Here is a 20886-nt window from a genome sequence, read left to right on the forward strand (position 1 = left end):
CTTGATCCAAACTAAGATATAATAATCAGCCTATTGGGTTTATTTAATGTATACAAGATTGTCTAGTAGATTTAGGGTATAAAGATCCAAATTTCAGAAAGATTCGTTATCTGGAAAACCCCGGGACCCGAGCAGTCTGGTAAACAAGTCCCAAACGTGAATATAAAATGCAAATTAAAGAGATATCTCACTAATGTCATCTAAGAACAATAATGTATTCCTACCATATGTGTGTGTGTGTATATATATATATATATATATATATATATATATATATATATATATATATATATATATATATATATATATATATATATATATATATATGCAGTCCCACAGTACCAGCACTCAGACAGATGTTGCCAGTGGTGCACGATCAATAAATCGTATGTAGTCTTATGAAGGATCAGCACACACTGTTCTGTAGTGAAGTAATAGTGTTTATTTTCAAACAAAACACATTTTTATCCGACGTTTCGTTCCCACCTGGGGACCTTTTTCCTTGAAAAAGGTCCCCAGGTGGGAGCGAAACGTCGGATAAAAATGTGTTTTGTTTGAAAATAAACACTATTACTTCACTACAGATATATATATATATATATATATATATATATATATATATATATATACCAGCTATATTAATACTAAAAATCATGTTATACTAAGACTTTCCTAAATTTTCCTTATATTCATATGTCCTTATTAAACTTAAAAACATAAGGGCTACTAGTGCAGTTCTACAAGAAGCAAAATATATGCCTTTTGATAAAGTTTAAGCTTACATAATCCATTGTCTTTCTGCATGCACCAATCACACCAGTGCATGAATAATTTGCTGCTGTGTTCTCAGAATAAAAAAAGAGGAGCAAAATAGCAGCGAGTAGTTATTTAGAGTAGCTATTTCTGTGGTTTTTGGGATTGAAAACGCAACCTGGTATATTTGATCATTTTGAAAGGTAGTTACTGAATAAAGAAGTCTTAGTCAACCTTACATCAGCTGCGTGCACTGTGCACATTCAAAAGGCGGAAGGCATTTCCGTGTGCCTTGGCCCAAGGACTGCATACTTCCTTTCAAGAAACTCTAGGTCAAAAGTTCCCAAACTGTTGTGCAGACGTGGGTTGGTGCCTATTTACACCTGAGAAGCTGGCTTGGCTTGAGTTAAAACATACTTGTTGTCCTAGATATTTATGGAAATGTGGCTAAATTACTGATACGCCAATGTTTTCCTACATCTATAACCATGTTATGAGTTAAGGGGGGCCCTGAACAAAGGGACTAAAAAAGTTAAACAAACAGGGTCGGACTGGCCTGTGCCATGTTGGCTTGTCTGACCAGGGCATACTCCCCTGTTGCCTGCCAGTAACTTTGAGTACAAAGTATAGGCACAGTGTGAGCCATATTAGAGACTGTCAGTGGGTTTGAGAAATTCGCGACTGGGGTGGGGACTACCTGAGGTGGCAGCCCTGATGGGTCACTGATACACAGGTCCAACACTGTAAACCACTTTTCTAGGTGAACATATGATTCCCTATAAGGCCAGGTCCACATGGTAACTTAGTCATGACCCACTGCTATATAACTGACAAACAAAACTAAAATAGCAAAATAAGTCCAGCGTTCACATGGCTGTGGATATGCTGGAGTAATGGAGGCTCACTATTATAACACTGATACAAACTATACATAAATATGCTTCATAGCTTTTTTACCCTTTAAGAAGCATACTAGTGAATGCCCTTCTTGTATCCTGTTCCTTTTGTAGGGCTCCTGGAGATGAAGAAGCTCAGGCTGAAAACCTCATTGCCTCAAAAGGTGATTCAGATATAGAACAAAATGTATGACCAAGTTCATGCCAGGACAAAACGTAAATTCTCTACTTCTTTCCACAGCTAGGGGATCCCAGAAAGCAGAAAACTGAGAGACAATCTGTGAGTATTATATGAAACACAGAGAAAAATCCTGTAGCATTTAAATGAAAAAATAGGGGTCACTGTACGACAACTTCAATTATTGTTGAACTTTAACATGTTTAACCTACAACTGCATGTAGGTGTTGTGTATTACAGTCAGGGACTTAACTACAGAAGAAGCAGACCCTGCAGCTGCAGGGGTTATAGGAGGTCCCACAAGGCCCTAATTTATTTTCAATATATTTTAGTATTTTCAATATATTTTAGTAAAACAGGACAACCTATGGATATGTGGCCATAAAATGTATTTGCTGGGCACGGTCGGACTGGCCACTTGGAAAAAAACTCGGTGGGCCCGACTCTCATGGGCCCCTGCCAGACCCCCTTCTTCCGATATTCGATTTTTACAAAGAAAATAAATATAGGCGCTGCGCAGCGACGTCTGCACATGCACCATCCTGCTGTCTCTAAATACATACCCAGGGCCGGATTTCTAAAATGTGCGCCCCTAGGCCGCACACCTCCCTGCCCGGTCCGGATTGGGCTCACCCCCCACCTGCTCATCCTCCCGCCGCCGACCCGCTCGTCCGCCCACTGCTCACCTGCTTTGGAATTTTTCCAATAGCCGACACTGGGAGGGCAAGTTGACATGCGGCGGCAGGTGGGTTCAGCACAGGTGGGGCAGATTCTGTTGCGGCCAGCGGGCGGCATGCCGCCCCCAGCATTTTGCTGCCCTAGGCCCGGGCCTATGCGGCCTGCCCACAAATCTGGGCCTGTACACACCATGGCGTGGTGCTGTTCGCACATGTGGCACCTTCATGCATGCCCATCACAGAAGGGGGCACCAGGGGCTGAAGGGGGCCCTGGACAGCAGTCCCGGTGGGCCCCGGGCCCCCCAGTCCGACCCTGTTGCTGGGGTGACCCAGCAGTACTGTACATGTTAAAAGCAATTTACTATGAGTCCAGATACAAGAGTTAGAACACATTTGCATATTAATGACACGCAAGATAAGTACAGGGTGGAAGTGGGGATACCTACATGCACCCCTCAACCTTATGTATTCATGTGGGAAATACAGGTCTCTTCACTCTATTTCGTAGCACAGAGGCAGGACCCAAAGTGCAAAAAAGCACTTTGCATCCACCTCCCTGAAAAGATATAGCTTTACTATAATTTCTCATGTAACAGTAATGGAGCAACAGTGCTTGGAAAATAAATATGAGCAAAAGGAAAGCTTATGGGTAACTATACTACACAGAATGAAATTAGATCAAAAAGATATTATATGAAGTTAATGAGCTTATTTATATGGCTTATGTAAAAAATAAAAAAGAGTTATAGGGCACATTGTCCTATAGCAGCATGCAGGATGGCTCATGTCTCTTTAAATCTAGCCTGCCACAAAATTGACATCCATGAGATGCAGCGATAAATAAAACACTCCCTTTTTACTGTATTTTGATAATTAAGATACAAAGGAGTCATTGTTCTTTGGACAGATGGGTTTATATACAAAAGTTTCACAGATCTTTTCTTTCTTTTATTCCTGTGTCTCTCAGACTTAACCAGGGATTTACAAAGAACAGTCTACGCAAAAAAACAAACCCTTCATCTACAGTCATCATCTCTTTATCTCCGCTTCCTCCCTGCTTGACTGTATTGTGTCCATACTATGCGTGGTAGTGTCATCAGAAGTTCTGTGCTCTGTTCACTCGTCTTATCACTTACTTTGGAAATTAATATGTGTAGGAGCCTTGGAACAATATTCAAGAATCTGAAACAAATGATCATCCACTGCTACCTTCATTGTCATTGATCATGTAGGCTTAGGGCAGTGACACACCAGGAGATTAATCGCTCCAGTCTCCCAAAATCGCTACAAGAGGAAACTTCAAGCAATTTTGGGAGACTGGAGTGACGCATGGGTTTTACCACCAGCGATTCACATTATTGCCTATGGGAAAGCTTTTACTAGAGAGTGCAGGAGATTAGTTGCTCAGAGAAGCAGCGATTTATCGCTAGCAATTAATCTCCTGGTGTGTCACTGCCCTTAGGGCTAGGCCACAAGGGAAGATTTCAGGGAGATTAGTCGCATGGTGACTAATCGCCGCGTCTAATCTCCCTGATTGGCTTGCTGGTATCTTGCACCCGCTAGCACTAAAGTGGCCTGCGCCTATTGAGGCAATTTCGAGCGACTTTGAAAAACGTATTGCTGCATGTGAATAGGCGCAAGCGACTTTAGCGAGAGCATGTGCGAGATACCAGCAAGCCATTCAGGGAGATTAGTCGCCTCAAAGATGCGGCGATTAGTCGCCAGGCGACCAATCTCCCTGAATCTTCCTGTGTGGCCCTAGCCTTATAGTACATACAGTTGTTATTGTTAACGTTACCATTCACCAAACACAACTCAATCTCAGTTTTTAAATAGCCAGATATTTTGTTGCTACTTATGCTGTTCCCATCCTTGCACAATACATTTTCTAAATCTGTGTATAAAATGGTGTTTAATTCTATGTTATAGGCAGTCCTGTTGGACAGACTGTAATTGTGTTTGTGCCTTTCAATGTTCTTGTTGCTGTGTAGTGGGGAGCCACATATGTGTACCTCATATTAATTTATATATAAAAATATATTGTATGAAGGATCATTTTAATCTTCAGTGGCTAAGCACCATATATATATATCTGGGACAAGCATAACTCTGTGAGGCATAATAATGAAAGCTTTATTTATCTCATATTAATTATTGAACTCTGTCCTTTAATTTGTAATCTCAAGGTAAAATCTGTGTTCTGATGAAGAACCTGTGTTTATATATCTCCTGAGGAATAAATGAGAATATCAGGTGGAAATAACTATATAACTATATATATAACTATATATGCAAAGCCGTGTAACACGTTTACGCATAGCAATGCATATAGGATATTATCATGTATACGATACAGAACCAAGGGGAAGTATCAGTTAAAAGAACATGTTTCCCACTCTAGTAGCTCAGATGAATAAGTAATTTTATGTATGTATATTTTCTCTGTGTTCCAGGTTATATGATTCTTTATTATAAAGTACTGCTTCTCTGTTCCAAGGAACAGCAAAAAACTGGAATCAAAGGGGAACATCCGAATATAATATTGTTATAACCTTACACTTGCTGTGACACAACGTGCTGCATTTTATAATGCCACACTGTAATAAACTGTACAGTTCCTGAGAGACTGATACTTTCCCTTTTGATAGGAATGTTTTAGACGTAAAATACTTACTACCACTGTACTCTGCATCAAGTCCGTTGCAGGAAATATAAACAGGTTTAGTCAGCATGAGCCATTGGAATATTGAACAAACTGGTGGTTGATATTTAAAAAAACACAAAAGATTGTTTAAAAAGTCAGTCATTGGAAGTTTTTTGAGTTATAGGACTATGAGCAGTGCTTTCCACCCAGTTTAATGTGCTCTTTTTTCTGCTGTTCTTTGTCTGTCTGGTCCCTGTGTAGAAATGGTTATCAATTGGCATGTTCTTACACAATAAGGTGTAGAGATCTGTTTCCTTCAGTATGTACCGATCTTGCTGTGATTCTGGGGCAACAAGTGCTCCTTCTATAATCAAATGCTAGCAATTTTTTTTATCGTTTGTGTATTTCTAGTGGTGTCAAACAAATGTGAAATAAAACTGTATTTTTAACCTCATTACCTGCTAGAAGCGTCGTGCATTCTGGGCACTAAAGTCCAATATAATTTGATTGTCTACGTGCAGGCTCCCTGTAAGGTATCACATTGTCCTGTGAACTCATCTTATGCCTCTTTCACATCTAAAGGAACTGCAAAGGACTTGCCAGGATTAAAAACTTGACCATTTAAATTGCAATTCATTTTTTGGGGAATATTGTCCTGTTGGTATCTCTCGGTACAGGCTACAAGCAAACTTTTTTGCTGTTAAAGGAACAGTAATTAAAGTGTCCTCAAGTTATGAAAATTTAATGTACTGTTGTGCTGCACTGGTAAAAGGGGTGTGTTTGCTTCGGAAATACTACTATAGTTTATATAAACAAGCTGCTGCATAGCCATGGGGGCAGTCATTCAAAGCTGAAAAAGGAGAAAAGGCACAGGATACACAGCCGATAACAGATAAGATCTATAGTACACAATGGGATTCTTTAGAACGTATCTATTATCTACTGTTTAATCAGTACCGGAATGGCTGCCCCCATTGCTAGTAAACACGCCAGTTTTGCCAGTGCAGGGCAACAGTACATTATATTGTCTTTCCTTTAAAACACTTTAGTTGTTTGGTGTTACTGTTCCTTTAATGCTAATTAAAAAGCTTTTTTAAAAAAACTGAAAATTTTATTTTTGGCTATATCTTATGCCCTTGCCCCCAAGGTCATCACCTACATGATACCTAACTTGTATGCATATTTTTTTTTTTTGCTCATTGCTCAATTCTTAGAAGAGGATTAACACCTTTAGCCCAACATAAAATATCCAATCTAGAAAAATGTAATTCAAACCACTACATTTTTTTCATCTGACTGAGTTCAGTCTTGTTTCTGTTATTTGACTGCCTCAGTAAATCCATCCTTGGTCTGACCAGTCCTACACTCACTTCCATCTGACCGATTCAGAGTTTCAACACTTTAAATATATAATTTAACTTTACTTTATATAACTTTAAATATATATTTATAGAGGGACTAAGTTTAAGGGCTCTTACAGACGAGCGTTTTTACCTGTGCTCCCCTGCGTTCCGTTTTTCTGTGTTCAGCCGCAGGGGAGCGCAGGAATAGACGCATTTAGCTTTTTCCAATGGGGCTGTACTCACACAGATGCGTGTAGGCGCCGAAGGCAGGTTGAGACGCAACATGCTGCATTTTTCCTGCGTTCGGCGCCTACACGTGCCTGTGTGAGTACAGCCCCACTGGAAAAAGCTAAATGCGTCTATTCCTGCGCTCACTGCGGCTGAACACAGAAAAACGGAACGCTGGGGAGCGCAGGTAAAAACGCTCGTCTGTAAGAGCCCTAACTCACAACTTGCCTCACTTGTCAGAATTATTACAACCCAATTATATAATTTAAAAAGAACTGATCTGGGATGATTCACCACCCCCAGAATGTTGCTCCTCTGCACATGTGATATTTATATACATTACTTCAGTGAAAAAAAAAATCCATTTAGATTTTGCTACAAAATATGTCTGAAAATGAACATTGTACATTTCTCAAGCCACAGGAGCAACCTACAAAGTTTTCAGTCTACCTGTTTGTTCCAAACTGATATTTATGATGTTTGCTCTGGAATAAGTAACCGTGTCATAGATATCATTTGCTGTGGTTATTACTGTGCACGAATGAATTACAGCCTTGTAAAGAGCTATACAATATGATGCACATTGTGTTTCCTTTTCTATTGTAGTAACATTCCTTATGGCTTGATGAGCATGTGGATCAAGTTAAACATTTCTCATCACATCCCAGGACACCAGACCTGATTTTTACTATTTGTGGGAAAAAATAGAAAATGAAGTACAGAGTATAGCTCCAACTCTTTAATACCTTAAAATGAATGCATGCAATTTATTAAATATTTAAATTTCACTGTTTGAAGTTTCCAAGCAGCGCACTCTGCAGTGGACCCGAAAATATGGTATTCTTGGCTAATCTATCAGACTGGGCAGCACAAGGTTGATGCTGGGGTACAGCAAGTCACTGGGGAGCCCTATGCTTACTTTAAAATCAATGCAATGTGCAAAGGTTGACAAATAGTAAGAGACTTGAGAATGTCATGGGTCCTAAAGGGCACAGTTTTGTATCTTTTAGAAGTTGAGCACTAATACCATTAGAGAACTAAGACAACGTGCAATAAATGGCCACAGTCAGCCATTTTATTTGCCCTTCATACACAGCATTCCTCTGACTCTAAACCGTTGCTGAGTTCCTCTTTAGAGAACAAACATGTTTGCGTTTAGCAAGCCCCTTACCCACCCAACAGGGTCTTGTCCGTATCACCAGCCCAATGCACCTTGCAGCAGATTTTTTTAATGAAAAACAAAAAGCCCTTGCTCCTGGACTCTTGTATTTTGCATTGTACATGGCGTAAAGGCAGCTTTGTACCTGCTTTGACCAGGTAGAAAGTATATTTATAGCTCCTTTGCACATAGTGCAAAAATTTAAATCATCTGTAAATGAAGGGTGTGAGTGCATACCCATGTCCTGCCTACGTGCATCACAGATGTAAGTATTGCACATATATACTCAATAACCTGTGCAAATGTTTGTGTATGCTGTATGTGGCACAATATTTTGTGCAGGTTTTCAGTGCCCTACAACTAGACTGGAATTCTGTGGAGCAAAAACCTTTGTTACATGACAGTCCGCACAAATATTTAGCACTTTGTGCTTTTTAAGTATATTAACCCAATTTTCTCCACCACATTTTTTGTGCCAGATATGCTTGGCTCACAGGCAAAATGTAGGGTATTGGGGTGTTACAAGAGACCAGTGGAACAGACCCATTCCAGAGCTATGCATTAAGTACAGGACCTGGCTCTTGCATGGTGCAAGGTGACCAACCCAATCAAGGTTAAAGGGACACTATACCCTCATTTTTATGTTATCTCTTATTTATTTAATATATGTATGGGTTAATATTTGATTTTCTCTTTTTTCTTCCCTATGGATCTCCTGTTGACTCACCATGCAGTTCGTGTCTTACCCAAGTCTAGTGCTAGCTGGCCACAAATTTCCTAAGCAGTTTCTACATACCTCCTGTTGTGTTACACTCTTGGTGCTTGCCAAATTCCTGAATGCATTGCCACCAGCACAAGTTAACACATGGTGCAGAATGCATTCATTGCCATAAAGCAAGGGTTCTTTCCTTCGCATGTTAGTGTTCTTTATTTGCAGCCAAGTTGGTAATAAATGTAACCTTTTGTCTTTAGGGAAATCTGAAATGTAATTATCATCATCATAGTCCTTGAGATTTAATGTACTACCTGACTATATAATATATAAAGGTATAGGGCCACAGCATGTATGATTTTATTCAGGTTTATTCTGAGAAGGGTTCTGTAATCATTATGCTTTACAATGATCATCGGTACTGAGTACATATTAGTTCTCTAATAATTTTCCCAATATAAATGTAATATTTTCACTATAAAATCAGGACACATTAAAAGATGTATTTAACTGGTGACTTTATTAATATTAAGAGCACCCATTAATTTGATACAGGTATAGGATCCGTTATCCAGAAACCTGTTATCCAAACAGCTCTGAATTACAGGAAGGTCATCCACCATAGACAACATTCTAAAACATACTTCCTTTTTCTCTATAATAATAAAACAGTACCTTATACTTGATCCCAACTAAGATATAATTAATCCCTATTGTTGTGATTTTTAGAAGACCAAATTACGTAAAGATCTCTTATCTGGAAAGCCCCCTGAATAACAGGTCCCATAACTGTCCTGCAAAATCTCTGTTCAGAGCAAATACACCCCAGTGCTAGTTAATATGCGATTGTGTAGCAGTCCTCTTCAGGGGTTAAATGGGTGGTGGACACAGCACCTGTGGGCGTGCATATCACACATCGCCAAGCAGGTGTCAGGATCCAGTTGAAAGCAGCTGCGGATTTATAGGGCTGAAATGAGTCTCACATGCCAGCTGAATTGCACCATGTGAGTAATGAGCTTCCTACCATAATAAAGTAGTAGAATTTAACAAGGTAACTGTGTTCTGCAATGCATTGGTTTTCATTTGTGTAGTTAAACATTGTTTTAATTCAGTGAATCTACACAATGGCTTAGGGTAAGTTTACAATAAATCCAAGGTCAACGATTAGAAAAAAAAATGTTGCTTTTGTTAGATGTGAAAAAAAACAGATACGAGCGATAATCACGGTTTGGCGTCAAAGTTTCATTAGATATTCTTTTCATGTGACTGAGTCTTAATGAAAACAACCTGTAATTAAAGAGTGTTTTATAGGACTAAAATCAAGGCGGGAGGTGTACATCTGCATGGTAAACACTCAAGCTAATTAAATTGATACATTTTATCAGAATCAGAGGTGTAACTAAAGTTTCACCATGAGCCGCTTCTAGGCAATGTCCAACCCAGGGCAAAGATCACATTGGAGCCCCCCAACAAATTTGTAGCTGTAGCCAAAGTCTCTAGGCCCACTGGGACTGTCTTAGGCCTACCATATAGATGGTATAAAAATATTGGTGAAGAAAAGGCCATTTAGACCTGCACCAGTTCCATGTGTGGAGTCATAGAATGTGACCACCTGCCAATGCACATAAGGGGTGGATGTCAGACAGAATACATTTGTGTTTGCCATTTCTGTGTGTGCAGTGATAAGCAGATTGCATAAACTCCTGGCAACACACCACTGGTGTAACTATTGGGGGAGGGGGGTGGCACATTAAAAGATGCCTCCTGTAACTTCCAAAGCCAAATTTCCATTCTTTTAAAATGGAAATTAGTCTCTGCTAGTACAGAGAGCACAATAAGGCTCTCTGCATTAGTGATGTGGTCCATCTTTGACCAGCTCCGATGCTAAAGTTTTAAGCGTGTAGCGGAAGGGGAGGGGGCATCAGGGCTGCAGCAGCCCCAGAAACAGCCCTGACTGCAACACACACACAGGACAGGAGCAGGATGGATCAGACAAAATGCCAGGTATACCATAGGCCTTAAAGGACAAGGAAAGTTAAACTAAAAAATAAAGTAGGCTAGAAATGTTGTACATTATGTTTTGGGCCTCTGTACCAGCCCCAGGCAACCAAAGCCCTTTAGCAGTAAAGATCTGTGTCTCCAAAGATGCTCCAGTAGCTCCCCATCTTCTTTTCTGCTGATTCACTGCACATGCTCTGTGCTGATGTCAGTTACTGAGTTTAGGGACCGACTCAAAATATACAGTACACATAGAAATGCAAAAATATAAAACTGTGTAGGCGCCGACGCAGGAAAAATGCAGCATGTTGCGTCTCAACCTGCGTTCGGCGTCTATACGCGCCTGTGTGAGTACAGCCCCATTGGAAAAAATGTAATGTCTATTCCTGCACTCCCCTGCGGCTGAACGCAGAAAAACGGAACGCAGGGGAGCACAGGTAAAAACGCTCGTCTGTAAGAGCCCTTGGAATCCCAGTTGAACTTGATCATTTTGGCATGATCCAAAACATCTCAATCAGTCCTTACTTCATTCTCAAGGCTATTAGTCAATATTTTGCCAATTTTGACCCAGGTGTTAAATATACATCTTTTGAAGTCCCGGTTATGACCTGGTAACACTATCATAAAAGAAAATGCTGAACTCCCCATCTTAAATATTTGTTGCAATCACGCATAATGTTTTTAAAAAGACTGCACATTTCCCATAATCTACTCAAGACTTTGAATGCATCATTGCCCTTCGCATTCCTAAGACGTGTATACCCTGAAGGTGCACATTCTCAGGAAGATGGGAGGGAGTTAAGCAGTATGGGATGTATAAGAAGTGGAAACAGTAAGGAACTCAAATCCCACCTGACCAAGAAATGTAAAGAGAATGGAGCTACCTCTAATGAGCAGACAGCTTAACATGGCTTCACTTGGGTAGGTAACACATTTATCCAGAACATTCCTAATGTCCTTCTTGACTGCACATTATCTAACTGGTTCTGTATGATTCTGAGATGCTGGTTAATGCAGAGTAGCATCCTGTTCTACACAGAGATGAGATTCAGAAAGTGTGTTTTAATTATAATATGTCATGACATGGCTCCCTGCTTTACATAATGCTTGGATTCTGTCTCTTGTAGCATCATATTCATTAACATGAGTCTGGATGTCTTTTGAGCCCCTGATTTGGATTTCCTGGCTACAGGTTTTCAGGGGCACATGGAGAATGTTCCTGCAAGTACTGCAGACACACGTTGTTCTCTGTAGATAGAGCTGATTCGAAATATGTAAAGATCCTATGCAACATCATGATTAGTGCATGAATTTGCGGCAAATTCCGGCGTCAAAAATGAGATGCCTGCGTCATTTCGCGTATTTTTGGCCGAAGCGAAACGCCCCAAATTCTCCCGTCACTAATCGTGACCAAACTTTTTTTCACATCACTAAATGTCCAAACATGCAAGTAGCAGCAAGAATTCAACACTCGCCGTCAGTCACCTCTGATGCTGAACCGTGGCAGGTTCTCTGCAGATTTGACTTTGAGAACAGCGAGACTATTAATTGTTAGTTAGAGATTAATGAACCTATTGTACTTAATCATTCACTTGACACTGTGAGCAAGTCCTAGATGGGGGTGGGGGGTGGAATGTGCATTTGAGTTTTGAAAATCAGAGCCAGCGTGACGATCCAAGCTACTAATCTTGACATACTTTTCTTTTTAGGCATTTGCTACTAATTCACCTTTCTGCATATACACATCATTTATATATTTAATATATAAAATGGTACAATGTGTGAATGGCCATTTTTATAAATGAAAACACAATGGGACTCATCTATGGAGCAATAGCAAGAACAAGTTTTTTACAACAATGCAGTGTTATTTTCATGAATTCCAGCAAATTCATACTACACAGTGTTATTATTCATATTCTTCAGCTTTTTACAGAGATGATACAGTATCCACTTTCCCAGTGGAGGTTACCCAATCAAACAAGTAACGCTGGGTTTATGTGAAGCCAGTTAGCCTGCCTGTATGTTTTTGGAGGAGGAAGCCCAGGCAAGAACTGAGAGAACAAATATCTCACAGATAGTTCCTTGGCTAAGATCAAACCTAGGATCCCAGCACTACATGGCAGCATCACAAACTTCGGCGTGTTACATAATTTATGAGTGACTTTATAATGCATCTGCTAATTGGTGTCCACACTGGTAGATCAAGTGAAAATTGTGTTCCTGTTTTTCTGTCATCAAAGTTAAACTGGCAGTTGCAAGGCAGTCCTCTTATTACAACCTGCCATAGGGTAGATAGTACTCAACTGTGTGTGTTGGTGTGCCACACAAGCATGGTTAAGTGCTACATGTAGGTACAAGTGTAATGGACTGTATATACACAAGTACATTCATAAATAACATTGCAATGCAGGCTTACACTTTCCACCCCACTTTGGAATCATAAATGATTCCTAGTATTGTTACGTGGAAACACTTTCATATTTAAGAGAAAAGTTTGTTTTAGCAGCAAAGTGAGAACCAAAGTAAATGCAAAGTACGTCAGAAACGTAAATGACATGCTGGCATACTATAAAGCAGTGTAGGACAATGAGAGGCTGCGGCATGTGAGCTTGCATATTTTGGGTAAAATGCTATACTAAAGTGTTATTTTTGTGTTTATAAAGGCTGAAACTGGGCAGTGAAACACATTCTCCTTCTTTTTGTGTGTAATAATACAAAACCAAAGATTTGTCACTTGGGTTTACGTTAAAGGTTTAGTAACATCAATTTAAAAAAAATAAAAATGGTATGGAATGAAAAAAAAACCACAAAGACATATTAAACTTTTAAATCGCTAAGTCTTTATTAAGAAATAACTTACCGAAACTCCGCTCCTCTTCAGAAAAGGCGACACGGCAACAATCCATCATGCGGCGCTTGATTTCTCCTCCCTGGCTATCTCCCATAAGGAAATGTAAAAGTTAAAATTGTCCTTGTGTTTTTTTTTTTTGCTCTATACTAACGAGTTTTTTTTTTAAAAAACATAGATGTTACTGGTCCTTTAAACTGGCAGTTGCAAGGCAGTCCTCTTATTACAACCTGCCATAGGGTTGGTCGTAAGTACAGGGCATCCACCCCTCATGAATACTATGCTACTATATTCATGGGGGGAGCACAAAGAAACAAAAAAAATGTATGTCTTAAGCTCCACTTAGGCAGGGACTGATGTGAATAATGTAATGTTGAGTCTATATAAATAAAATGAATAATAACAATAATCCTTATATATAGATTTGTTGGGGTGTTCACCGACACATAATGATTAAGGTTGACAACTTTTTTAGAGGGGAACTCTGGGCAAGGGTCGGGACAGGGGACGTTGGAGGGTGGGATGTGTGACATAAGGGGTGGGGCGGGTGACCATTTGGGATGGGTCTATTGCATCAGGGGGCAGGTTTATCACATAGCGATCAGTGATCCTACTTCCTAAATCCAGACAGGCAGTTTTTCCCTCAGGCAGCCCTTCTGAAAACCAGGCTGTCCGGGTTAAAACTGGACAGGTGGCAATTAATTCAACAGGGGCCATCCTCTTAAGCTGGCCATAGACGCAAAGATCCGATCGTATGAATTAACGTACGATCGGACTTTCCCATCTCCCGACCCGCCACTAACCATTCAGATCAAAGTCTTACCATTCCGATCAAATAAAGTAGTAAAAGAACAGATCAGCCAATGTACTACCTCTGACAGCAATCGTACGATAGTTATGTCTGATAAAGCTAGTGACAGTCTCCCACTGAAAATCGTACGATCGGCAATACATGCAGAGATATTATCGGCAGCCGACAGAAATTTTCTAACCTGTCTGATCGACCAAACGACTGATCTCCGCCGGGCGAAAAATGTCGGGACTCTCCACACACGGTCCGAAAATCGTACTAATCCACGAGTCTATGGCCAGCTTCATCCATGAGAATGTTAACAGGTACTTTTGTTTAAAAAGCCATGTCTTATCTCAATTTGTTGCATTTGGACAAAGAATGCAACAACACTTTTTAGAGATGTTCCTTTCATTTGGGATAAAGCCAAAGTTTTTTCCCCCACCCACAATTGCCTGCTATTCTATCTAAATAGAGGTCATCTACAAATGGGGAAATAAGATTATTCCTGTATTTTTCTGTTACTCAGGTATGATACAAAATCAATAGCTGTATTCAGCGCTAGTACCTGGTCTACTCCACCCAGGCCTGGGAAGATACAACCAATGATAGCTGGTGGGCAAACCAGTTCCAAGTTCCTGGTGAGAATGAACAAGACACTGTGGTGCTCATGGGCAGTTACCCATATCAACCAATCGGTGATTAGCATTTTAAGGTAGCTGCAAGTAGAACAATGAATGCAACTGCCCATGGGCAAATTTGCCCATTGTTGATCAATTACCCCCTGTCTGTCTGAGAAAGGTGATCAGTTATTAAAATGCTGCCTGTTATTGATAGTTAGATAGAGTTAGATAGAATAATTTTTGGCAGCTGGTGAACTGAACTTTGTAGGGTGGTAATAGAACCCAGAATCATATAATCCAGAAGCCATCCTCTTGCTTAATGTCATGTTTATCTGTGTTTACTAAAGAAGCAAGAAGAATAGTAAGTCATCAGTGCTAGAAATTAGCTAAGTACCTTAAGCTAGCTCAAACCTTGGTACTGCTCACACTTGCCAATAAATATAATTTATATATAATATAATACACAAAAGCCATGAATATCCTGTAAATTATATCCTTATAAACGGTGAGTTCTGATGTCATCAGTTATAAACGGTGAGTTCTGATGTCATTTCTGTCACATGACTCATTGAAACTTGTGTATTATAATAAATAAAGTACCCCCAGTTGTAAAATATGAGGATATTAGAAGTTACCTCGTAGTTCCATGACCTGTATAAAAACACTCGGCCTTCGGCCTCGTGTTTTTATATGGTCATGAAACTCCTCGGTAACTTATAATATCCTTATATTTTACAAGAGGGGGTACTTTATTCACTATATAATACACAAAAGCCATGAATATCCTGTAAATTATATCCTTATAAACGAAGACTAGTGATGTCATCAATTATAAATGGTGGGTAGTGATTTCATTTTTGTCACATGAATCACTAAAACTTCGGCCTCTTGCTTTTTTATGGTCATGGAACTCTTCGGTGACTTATAATATCCTTATATTTTACAATAAGGGGTACTTTATTCACTATATACGTTTTGCTCTATTTGATACTACCAGTCAGATATGAATAAGAAACAGGGCCCAGTTATATTACCCTATGCACGCATGAAAAACCTTGCCAAGCTTGCCAATTTCTAGACATTTTATAGACATGTACTCAATTTATGCCTCCAAACTGTGCTTACTGACCCAATACTTTGGAAGAGTCACCTTGTGAATTATATTATAGTTCAGGATTGGATTAGACCTGCTGGGCACAAGTCCCCACCTACCCAGTACCGCTGCCTGCTTATCTGATCATTTTGTGGGGTTACAAGAGGACTGGAAGCATGAGGATGGAAGGTGTGTTGTTTGTATAGGAAAAAGGGGTGGACCATTGAAGTTGAAGCCCTGGGGGCCCTGGATACCACAATCCAACACAACACTGCTATATCATTTGTAAATTGAAAGACACTTTTGTCTTTCTGTCTGTGGGTTTCCTCCCATTACTCCAGGTTCCTCCCACACTCCAGAAAACATACAGGCAGGTAAATTGGCTTCTGACTAAATTGACCATAGTGTGTGTGAATGCCATAGGGACTTTAGATTGTAAGCTCCACTAAGGCAAGGACTGAATGATGTGTAATCTCTGTAAAGCAATGCAGAAATGTGTCAGCACTATACAAACAACAGGAAAAAATAAAGTACTACAAAAAAAAGCGTTGGCCTTTCTTCTGAGATAATAGTTACTGCTCAGTAAAATTTTACTGGGTTTTCATTTAATAATCAATTGTCTGAACTGGATGGATTTTTAAATTATTGAGAGTAATTGACTTAATTCTTTCTCTGTGCATGTAATACACATTGGGGAGCCAGGATTCTAACACGTGATATACATTGGGGAGCTAAGATTCAAATGGGTATTAGCTCACAGAATGGCTGTTGAGCTGTACGCCAATACTCCATAGGGAATTAAAGTGTTAAACTACGCTTACTTTGCTTTAAACCTCAACAATGGGGACCTATCCCTGTCTGTTTCAATCAAGCTGCTGCCAGAGGACATTTGCATTGAAGGAAACAGAATTTTAGGTACACTGTTCTCTTACTCTCAATGCACCTTGACTGAGGGGGCAGGGCTGTCAGAACAGTAATAGAGTTAGTAATAGAAGGAATTATCATCTGTTTTTGTGTCCTTCTAAGAATTATATACATTTCCTTAAGGACCTCTCACACATTAGTAAGTTCAGTAAGTTCAGAACATAAAATATGGCATTTCTACCCATATTTGTTAGGATGTAGGAAGACTTTACATTACATAGTAAATCAGGGAAGAAGTTAGCATGAATTCTAAAGGAACAGGAAGCACATTGATCTTCAGGAAAGATCAAAATCAAGTGGGGATGAGGATCCTTATCCTTACAGTAGTCAATGCAGGCTGACAGGAGCTGTTAGAGAGGACTGTGACTCCCAAAATCAGGTCAACAGAACAACTCAGTCCCTGGCAGCAGTCCCTGGCTTACAAAGGGCCATATAAATTGCTCAGCTGCACTGCTGATGCAGAATCCACCTTAGCATGGGGCTGAGCAGTGGGAAGAGATTAAAGGGGAATAGAAGCAAGAATTGAGTGAGGTATTACAGTTAAGACACAAGTTAGAGGAGATCAATGGTGGATCAGTTTATGCAAATGTCACATGGTTAGTTTTATCCGCTGGCTTACATATGCCAGTGGAGAAAAGCTTTTCACCCCCTCTGGGTACAGACTGTGAGCGCAACGGATCCAGCACAGAAATGTTGAAGTATGCATTTTTGTGCCACAATCCATTCTGTGTGTGACTTTACAGGCCCTTCCCATGCACATAGATAGAGGGCTGAATGGCAGCAGATTTGCTTTTCTCTACTGGCGTACCTTTGCCAGCTGAAAAAACTACATGTGTGCTCCTTAAATGTGGAAATAAATGGTCTGTATCCCCTCTTTTCTTTTGCATGGTAAACACATACCATTTACTGTGTTTTTGTTGTTTTTTTAAGAATATTAAAGTGCAACGTTTTACATATAAAAATTACAAGCATCATTTCTTCATAAGGAATAGGAAAGTAAAATTAAATGATGTTAGAATATAATTTCAGCAAGAGCAAATAATCTTCTGGCTGCCACCCCTAAACTGCATATTCAATATATGTCTATTTGTTTGAAAGTCAATCTTTGTATTTGCAAAGGGCAGACTTGTGTCCCTTTAAATTTTTGTTTTTTGAAAGCTTCTCCCAAACCCCTCTGTGCAAATTCTGCATCCCTTGTGACTTAGAGAAATATTACCCCACGGGAGGTTAATGTTTAATGAGGGTTGTCTTCTAACATTTGTCCTGTCTGAGTCGTCACGGACATCGCACACTTTGTGAACCAAGAAGGAAAGGAGCAGTTGTGTGAGACTGAACTCATGGCTGATGGTAAGGAGAGATGCTAAGGCTCTAGCCAGCAATTAATCTTATATAACTTGTGATACAAATAAATAGATTACTTATCATCTTTCTTGTAAAAACTTTGATACCCTAGCTTTTTCTTAGAATTATTATTTTGTCTATCCCAAGACATTCATTTCCATGCCACCTCTGCTGGGCACCTGCTCCACATAAGCTTTTTACCTACAGATCTGACTTAGTGCCTTTTGATGTTTGTACAGGTTTATTTTAGAAAGCACAAAGCAGAGTGTGTTGGCAAATCCATTTTATTGTTCCAGATCTTTATGAGGCAAATCCTCTTCCTATAAATGTTGAAACATGAATTATGTAATAATAAAAACGACGGTGTAGGCTGTTTGAATGTATTACTGCTTTTTATGTTTTTTTTACACAGTTCAGGAAAGATATACAATGCTTAATAAGTGAAGAAGTGTTACTGTTTTAATTTCAATATTTTCACATTGCTAGCAATTAAACATCTGGGACTGACCTTGGATGTGTCCTTTCTTGGCATCTGTACTCCATTAATCCACTGACTTGTGCTGTAAAATAAAGTTATATAACAGTATCAGGAGCCCACACATGGAATCACTGAAATGTCTGTGATCTTTTTGTATAACTGTGAAAAAAGTGTGTGCTATATTACACCTATGCATTATATATGATATATGTGCATATATCTGAATGCTTTCTATGGGCTACTGCACTAATGTCATTTAGCACCTATTTAACATTTTATTACCATTATTAATACCATGTACATAGTAACATAAAGACACACCATCAAGTTCAACCTTTTAACTCTATTTTAACCTGCCTAACTGCTAGTTGATCCAGAGGAAGGCAAAAAAAAAAAACATTTGAAGCCTCTCCAATTTGCCTCAGAGGGGGAAAAAATCCTTCCTGACTCCAAAATGGCAATCTGACTAATCCCTGGATCAACTTGTACTATGAGCTATTTCCCATAACCCTGTATTCCCTCACTTGCTATAAAGCCATTCAACCCCTTCGTAAAGCTATCTAATGTATCCGCCTGTAGGATTGATTCAGGGAGAGGATTATAAGGGATGGACTGGCTGTGTGATTAATACATGACATAGATACAGTGTTCATAGAATCACACCGGAACAGATTGGCAGCAATCTGTGCTTAATATACATGTAAAGACAAATGGAAGGATAGATGGACAGACTTCTCTACTGTTTACCTGCAACAGATGTCATTGTGTACTCTTCTATCTCTACATACCTGCATTAGTGTTAATGGCACATTAGCTCTGGAAATGGGATGCCTAATGTACCACGTTCTTCTCTAAATCATCTCCATTTCTTTGCCAGCTCAGGACGACATGAGTCAGCTGCAAGAGAAGTTCACCTATGGTAAGGTTTAAACTGGTGTGAGTCAAGAAGGGTTACTGCAGTTAGCAAAAACATTGTTATTGGTATTGAAGTCTAAGGCACTGATTAACATCCGGTAACCGTACAAGTAAGACATGTACAAACAGTAGAATAATTAACATGTAACAGTGGTAAAGAAGACTTTGTTTCTAAGAACTTGCATCCATGTGAGACGACTGAAGGCAAACTGCACTCACATTTTTCACAGAGAAAAAAATACTCTTTTGAAACAACTTCCTAAAATACATTAATTCAAAACTTTGTAAAGTTATATGTAAATATAATTGCTATTAAAAGCAGTAGCCAACCAATTAACAGACCTGTGAAGCAGCGTACACAGTTTAATTTAAATTGGAATCTTGGTTGAAGGAGAGTTGGCTTTTGTAACACTATTTTAGTATAAAAGACAAACTTTCAATTGCAAATACATTAACAAATATCAAATATTGAGGAGGGTCATTCATGAGGCTGAAAAAACCATGTGGGGTTTGAATGCTTCAGATTTCTATTCTTAACAGAGCTAAATCCATCAGTGCTTCAAGATAGATAGAGGGCTAAATAAATTAATAAAGAGGGCAAGAGGGCTTTCCAAGTAAGACTGTGAAGTGCCTTATTTACTAAAACAAGAATGCCAAAATCAGATTATCTAAAACTCTAAATATTCAATTACGGGAGATCCAGGGAGTTGAGATTTATACTGATCTGGCATCCTGGCGATGATATACTGCAGTGATAGAATATATTTTGAAATCACTGTAATTCATATTCCACCATTGCTCCCCAGTCCTACTTTCCCTATGTCTTCCTATTTTTTTACTCTATTCTCCCTTCTCATATGGAATGTACTTTTCACTCAGATTCTCTATTGCATTTCCTGTATTTGCAGACTATGAGGCAGTCAGGAAAGGTGGACTCATCTTTGCAGCAATAGCATTTGTGGTTGGAATGCTGATTATATTCAGTGAGTACTGATATGTGTAATGTTTTATGTCTACCTGTCTAAGTTTAAACACCTACATAGCCCTTGGTTCATGTCTGTACAGCAACACTTAGCTGTCCACCCAGAGGTCTGTTCTGTTACCACAAAATTAACTTTTAATTAAGAGTCTTTTTAGGGTCTGGAAGGAATCTGCTTTCCCAATCAAAGGCTGAATTGTCTCATATAGGGGGTTATTTACTAAATTCCAAATTTATCTCATAATTAAAAAAGATCAACCAAATTTCCATGCCTAATTGTGCCTAATTTGTTGATAAAATAACT

At 39.3% G+C, this 20886-nt stretch overlaps 1 protein-coding gene and 1 long non-coding RNA gene across 5 annotated transcripts in view; both read left to right on the plus strand.

Annotated features, from left to right (window-relative positions):
• fxyd6.L (FXYD domain containing ion transport regulator 6 L homeolog) overlaps nt 1-3504 on the plus strand; it is a 35867-nt gene extending 32363 nt beyond the window's left edge. For all 4 annotated transcript variants that reach the window (XM_018225863.2, XM_018225862.2, XM_041569267.1 and 1 more), the window contains exons 6-8: nt 1764-1813; nt 1891-1929; nt 3472-3504. In XM_018225863.2, the coding sequence (XP_018081352.1) occupies nt 1764-1813; nt 1891-1919 (79 nt within the window). In that variant the 3' untranslated portion in view covers nt 1920-1929; nt 3472-3504. The remainder of the gene's footprint in view (nt 1-1763; nt 1814-1890; nt 1930-3471) is intronic.
• A 12979-nt stretch (nt 3505-16483) lies between these two features.
• Nucleotides 16484-20566, plus strand: fxyd2.L. The gene is made up of 3 exons (XR_005962542.1): nt 16484-18216; nt 19571-19607; nt 20512-20566. It is a non-coding gene; the product is annotated as an FXYD domain containing ion transport regulator 2 L homeolog (long non-coding RNA).
• Nucleotides 20567-20886: the final 320 nt, after the last annotated feature.

This window comes from Xenopus laevis, chromosome 7L (assembly GCF_017654675.1).
Source record: "Xenopus laevis strain J_2021 chromosome 7L, Xenopus_laevis_v10.1, whole genome shotgun sequence".
NCBI classification, from domain to species: Eukaryota; Metazoa; Chordata; class Amphibia; order Anura; family Pipidae; genus Xenopus; species Xenopus laevis.